Source organism: Oncorhynchus keta, chromosome 1 (assembly GCF_023373465.1).
Source record: "Oncorhynchus keta strain PuntledgeMale-10-30-2019 chromosome 1, Oket_V2, whole genome shotgun sequence".
Classification (NCBI taxonomy): domain Eukaryota; kingdom Metazoa; phylum Chordata; class Actinopteri; order Salmoniformes; family Salmonidae; genus Oncorhynchus; species Oncorhynchus keta.
The window spans coordinates 33953481-33959760 of record NC_068421.1 but is presented as its reverse complement, the minus strand read 5'-3'; the positions used below and the strand labels follow the sequence as shown (position 1 = coordinate 33959760).

General features: G+C 48.2%; 1 protein-coding gene across 1 annotated transcript; it reads left to right on the top strand.

Annotated features, from left to right (window-relative positions):
* Window positions 1-5370: 5370 nt before the first annotated feature.
* On the top strand, window positions 5371-5604 carry sptssb (serine palmitoyltransferase, small subunit B). Its single transcript, XM_035790281.1, has one exon. It carries the CDS (start codon window positions 5371-5373, stop codon window positions 5602-5604), a length of 234 nt encoding a protein of 77 aa, XP_035646174.1.
* The last annotated feature ends 676 nt before the right edge of the window (window positions 5605-6280 follow it).

The window sequence follows — 6280 nt, the reverse complement described above, 5'->3', positions numbered from 1 at the left end:
TGGGCACATGTCCCCTACTATTAGACTTATCCAATGCAAGCTGCTCTATTGTTGCCGGGTAGACATTGTAATTATAGTAGGGGCTGAAGGGGAGAGGTTGGTGCAGGGGGAGGTTGAGTGCTTCAGAGGAAACTTTATCTTGGGGGCTTAGATATTTTAGGGGAGAGAGAGGTGTGTTATGTGCCACCACAGTCTTGCTTGAAGAGGGAGGAGGGGGGATCTTGTTTTTTTGGCAACTTAAACAGGTTGTTAGGGGTAACCAGATCCTTGGGAAAGTAACTTTAGATTCCTTCGAGTCAGAGGAGGACAATAAGGTAGAGCGAGGGGTTCTCTACCTTCCCTCCCACTCTCTCCCCCTGACTCCCTTTTCTCACCCACCTCCCCACACCTACAGTATATGCTGTCTCTGTCGACCTGTTCTTGTCATCCACTTCCCCTCCACACCTACGGTATATGCTGCCTCTGTCGGCCTGTTCTTGTCATCCACTTCCCCTCCACTTCCCTCCATCCACTTCCCTCCACACCTACGGTATATGCTGTCTTTGTCGGCCTGTTCTTGTCATCCACTTCCTCTCCACACCTACGTTATATGCTGTCTCTGTCGACCTGTTCTTGTCATCCACTTCCCTCCACACCTACGGTATATGCTGTCTCTGTCGACCTGCTCTTGTCATCCACTTCCCCTCCACACCTACGGTATATGCTGTCTCTGTCGACCTGTTCTTGTCATCCACTTCCCCTCCACACCTACGGTATATGCTGTCTCTGTCGACCTGTTCTTGTCATCCACTTCCCCCACACCTCCACACCTACGGTATATGCTGTCTCTGTCGACCTGTTCTTGTCATCCACTTCCCCTCCACACCTACGGTATATGCTGTCTCTGTCGACCTGTTCTTGTCATCCACTTCCCCTCCACACCTACGGTATATGCTGTCTCTGTCGACCTGTTCTTGTCATCCACTTCCCCTCCACACCTACGGTATATGCTGTCTCTGTTGACCTGTTCTTGTCATCCACTTCCCCTCCACACCTACGGTATATGCTGTCTCTGTCGACGTCATCCACTTCCCTCCACACCTACGGTATATGCTGTCTCTGTCGACCTGTTCTTGTCATCCACTTCCACACATCCACACCTGTTCTTGTCATCCACTTCCCCTCCACACCTACGGTATATGCTGTCTCTGTCGACCTGTTCTTGTCATCCACTTCCCCTCCACACCTACGGTATATGCTGTCTCTGTCGACCTGTTCTTGTCATCCACTTCCCGGTATATGCTGTCTCCACACCACTTCCCCTCCACACCTACGTATATGCTGTCTCTGTCTTGTCATCCTGTTCTTGTCATCCACTTCCCCTCCACACCTACGGTATATGCTGTCTCTGTCGACCTGTTCTTGTCATCCACTTCCCCTCCACACCTACGGTATATGCTGTCTCTGTCCCTGTTCTTGTCATCCACCCCTCCACACCTACGGTATATGCTGTCGACCTGTCGTCATCCTGTTCTTGTCATCCACTTCCCCTCCACACCTACGGTATATGCTGTCTCTGTCGACCTGTTCTTGTCATCCACTTCCCCTCCACACCTACGGTATATGCTGTCTCTGTCGACCTGTTCTTGTCATCCACTTCCCCTCCACACCTACGGTATATGCTGTCTCTGTCGACCTGTTCTTGTCATCCACTTCCCCTCCACACCTACGGTATATGCTGTCTCTGTCGACCTGTTCTTGTCATCCACTTCCCCTCCACACCTACGGTATATGCTGTCTCTGTCGACCTGTTCTTGTCATCCACTTCCCCTCCACACCTACGGTATATGCTGTCTCTGTCGACCTGTTCTTGTCATCCACTTCCCCTCCACACCTACGGTATATGCTGTCTCTGTCGACCTGTTCTTGTCATCCACTTCCCCTCCACACCTACGGTATATGCTGTCTCTGTCGACCTGTTCTTGTCATCCACTTCCCCTCCACACCTACGGTATATGCTGTCTCTGTCGACCTGTTCTTGTCATCCACTTCCCCTCCACACCTACGGTATATGCTGTCTCTGTCGACCTGTTCTTGTCATCCACTTCCCCTCCACACCTACGGTATATGCTGTCTCTGTCGACCTGTTCTTGTCATCCACTTCCCCTCCACACCTACGGTATATGCTGTCTCTGTCGACCTGTTCTTGTCATCCACTCCACACCTCCCTCTGTCACACCCCCTCCACGGTATATGCTGTCTCTGTCGACCTGTTCTTGTCATCCACTTCCCCTCCACACCTACGGTATATGCTGTCTCTGTCGACCTGTTCTTGTCATCCACTTCCCCTCCACACCTACGGTATATGCTGTCTCTGTCGACCTGTTCTTGTCATCCACTTCCCCTCCACACCTACGGTATATGCTGTCTCTGTCGACCTGTTCTTGTCATCCACTTCCCTCCACACCTACGGTATATGCTGTCTCTGTCGACCTGTTCTTGTCATCCACTTCCCCTCCACACCTACGGTATATGCTGTCTCTGTCGACCTGTTCTTGTCGACCTGTTCTTGTCATCCACTTCCCCTCCACACCTACGGTATATGCTGTCTCTGTCGACCTGTTCTTGTCATCCACTTCCCCTCCACACCTACGGTATATGCTGTCTCTGTCGACCTGTTCTTGTCATCCACTTCCCCTCCACACCTACGGTATATGCTGTCTCTGTCGACCTGTTCTTGTCATCCACTTTCCATCCACTCCACACCTACGGTATATGCTGTCTCTGTCGACCTGTTCTTGTCATCCACTTCCCCTCCACACCTACGGTATATGCTGTCTCTGTCGACCTCTTGTCATCCTGTTCTTGTCATCCACTTCCCCTCCACACCTACGGTATATGCTGTCTCTGTCGACCTGTTCTTGTCATCCACTTCCCCTCCACACCTACGGTATATGCTGTCTCTGTCGACCTGTTCTTGTCATCCACTTCCCCTCCACACCTACGGTATATGCTGTCTCTGTCGACCTGTTCTTGTCATCCACTTCCCTCCACACCTACGGTATATGCTGTCTCTGTCGACCTGTTCTTGTCATCCACTTCCCCTCCACACCTACGGTATATGCTGTCTCTGTCGACCTGTTCTTGTCATCCACTTCCCCTCCACACCTACGGTATATGCTGTCTCTGTCGACCTGTTCTTGTCATCCACTTCCCCTCCACACCTACGGTATATGCTGTCTCTGTCGACCTGTTCTTGTCATCCACTTCCCCTCCACACCTACGGTATATGCTGTCTCTGTCGACCTGTTCTTATCATCCACTCACCTCATTTTATCATCCCCTTTTTTTCTGCCCCCCGTATGTCCACTTTTCACTCTCCTTCCAAGAATACTATTGAAGGATCATTGGGCTACCTGACTGTTCAACGGTTCAGGGTCCCAGACAGTGACATGCTCCTTCATGTGGTGAGTTTGGCTTCCAGACTTCCACCCGGTGCAGAGTCTGTATGCTTGTATGCTGTTCAGTCAACTGGACAGAGCGGCTCAGCCATGTCTTTACACATCAATAATGTAAGCAGTTGAGAAGTTGTAAAAACACATTTTATTCCCATAGACAGACAATGAAAGAGAGTACTGGGATATCAATGTGCTGAAAATATATCTTCATTAGATTTATAAAAGAATAAAGGCTATCAGCTAAATAGGCTATCCATTCACTCAACATTTTGGAGCAATCTCAGTCATTTTGCCAGTGTCTGTGTGCGCATGGGCAGTGCTATTGAGGCCATCTCCATTTTGAAGTAGTCCATTTTCTTCAACTACTTCTATGAGTTTTCAAACATACTGGAAGGGTGCATACTGCCACCTGGAGAGTGTTGTTTGAACAGGTGTGAAGCCATGGTTGGCTATTTACTGACACCTGCAGTTATGGAATGTTTACTCAAGTATAAACAATTACATGATCCTTCCTTAACCCATAGGAAGTTCCTCTCAGTTGATTACTTCAAAATGAGCGCTGCCCATGCTAAAACAGGCTTTTGGACACTAGAGTCCTGTATCTCTATGAGGATGCCATTCAAAAGTTGCGCGGACACGCGCCTCAGGTGTCTCCTATCCAATAAAGCAGGACAGAGTTTTGAAGACTATTCCACTGACTAAACGACTATGGATTAGCCCTATTTGTGAATAATCGTGCCTCATTTATAGTTTCAAGACACGTGCGCCAAACGCTCTGTCCTTAAAAACCCATACCCAACTCCACATGAACGCCGGGTGAGTGTAAAGAGTAGTGGGTGTGGTGTAGACTGTATGACCTGCTACGGGTAGTCTATATTTGTGAACTGGTAGTGCAGTTCACACCACAGTAGTGGGACGCAGGCCATTCTTTCTGAACCGGGGGAGCACTGACAGCGGCATGTTATCAGACAGGTAAGCTCACTGGTGTCAGTTGAGTTTACCTGACACCTGTCAACGCACACTGAGGCACTGACTCTGTGAGACAGAGGCTTTCCTATTATGCCCTTAGATACTTAATGTCAACTACCCTGGGTGGAAGTAGAGTAAATATCTGTTCTCGTTCCTTATGATGGAGTAAATGTCTGTTCCTTTCCACCATCTGTACGGTGGTGGACATTTTGACAGCATTGACAATAAAAAGAAAGGTGCCGTGTGTGCTTGTTTGAGTGGGATACTGTGTGTATGTGCTATGCATGCGTGTATGCAGACTAATTTACCTTGTCTGGGGCTCTCAGGAGCTAATTTCTGCAGTGCCTCCCCACCTGAGAGACCCCAGAGGCCCCCAGGGGCCATGGGCTGTGATTGATCCTGGACCTTCTCATTAATAAACACAGACCCACGTGTAATGTGTTTTCTAACACCATGTTCCATTGTTTCCTCCCCCAAGGATATGGTAGGTATGTAAGACGTGTAATTACATAACAGGTGCATTGAAAGCTGAAGAAGACTAGGGTTTAAAATGAGACTACGACAAAAAAAATGTAGGTTATACCACTGAACTACTTTTTCCCCCCACAAAACACCCACACACATGGTAAGTTCATCTTTCACCTACTAAGTGTTTTCCCTTTTACAATTGGTGTTTCCTCCTGGGAAAATAGGTTTAATTCTATCAGGTAGTGCAGGTGAAGCGACTAACTGTATATCTTTCCACATGATTGATGTTGTGTCGTCTGTCTTGTGTATTTGTTTGTGTGTTTATGCCCATTATGTGTCCCCTGCTGCCATTATCACTGCCATCCTCCTCTCTTCTGTCTCTTATCTTCCTATCACTCCCCCTTTCCTCTCTATCTTTCTCTCTGTTCCTTTCTCTGCTCCACCCCCCTCCCTCCTCCTCTCCCATCCTCACCATGACCACTGGAGCAGCATGAGGATGGATTTTAAATACCCAAAGGAGTACCCAGGCTGGCTGTACTACCAGTACCTGCTCATCACAGGCATGTATGTGCTTGAGCCCTGGGAGAAGTCCATCTTCAACTCTGTCCTCTTCTCCTCCATGGCCATGGTTATCTACACACCCTACGTCTTTGTGCCTGTCCACGTGCGTCTGGCACTCAAGTTCTTCTGCGGGGAACAGCCAGAGAGCACTGTGGCACTCATAAACTAAGCAGTGGATGGATAGATGGATGGATAGCGGGAGGGAGGGAGATTGGGAATGAGAAGGGAGGTCCCGTATCTAAGATTTTGACCTTACTTGATTCGATGGCCGTCTTACCCCTCAGGTCTCTCTCACCGCCCTTACCCACACACAGTCACCCACGACTCTCTCGAACCACAATACTCTACTACCTACTCAGCAAAAGAAGTCTGAGTTTAGGATGTTTCCGTGAAATATTCTGGGAGTATACCTCCCTTTACCCCCGGTATTATACTGTACATCACTGTACACTACTGTCACACCTTTGCTGTGAAACACCTTGTTTGTTCTTAAAATGTTTTATCATTCTATAACATGCCATGGGCCTGATTTATAAAAATGCTCTTAGATTTATACTTGACCTTAGTGGTAAAATAATTTCCGACGGTGTGCTTACGTTCGATTCATAAAAGATACTGAGCATAAAAAACGTGCTTACGCAGGTTCTAAGAAGCCCATTTGTAATTGACGCACCTGTGATCTATAAATCTCAAATTAACTTAAAATTGACGGCACCTGAACGTGCCTTACAATGAGGGTTTTGTCAGTAATAGCCATGGACCAAAAGAGAAAAGCTAACTTTTTGGAAGACGAGATCCCGGCGATGGTAGAGGAGATTGAAGACAGGCAACACATATTATTCGGT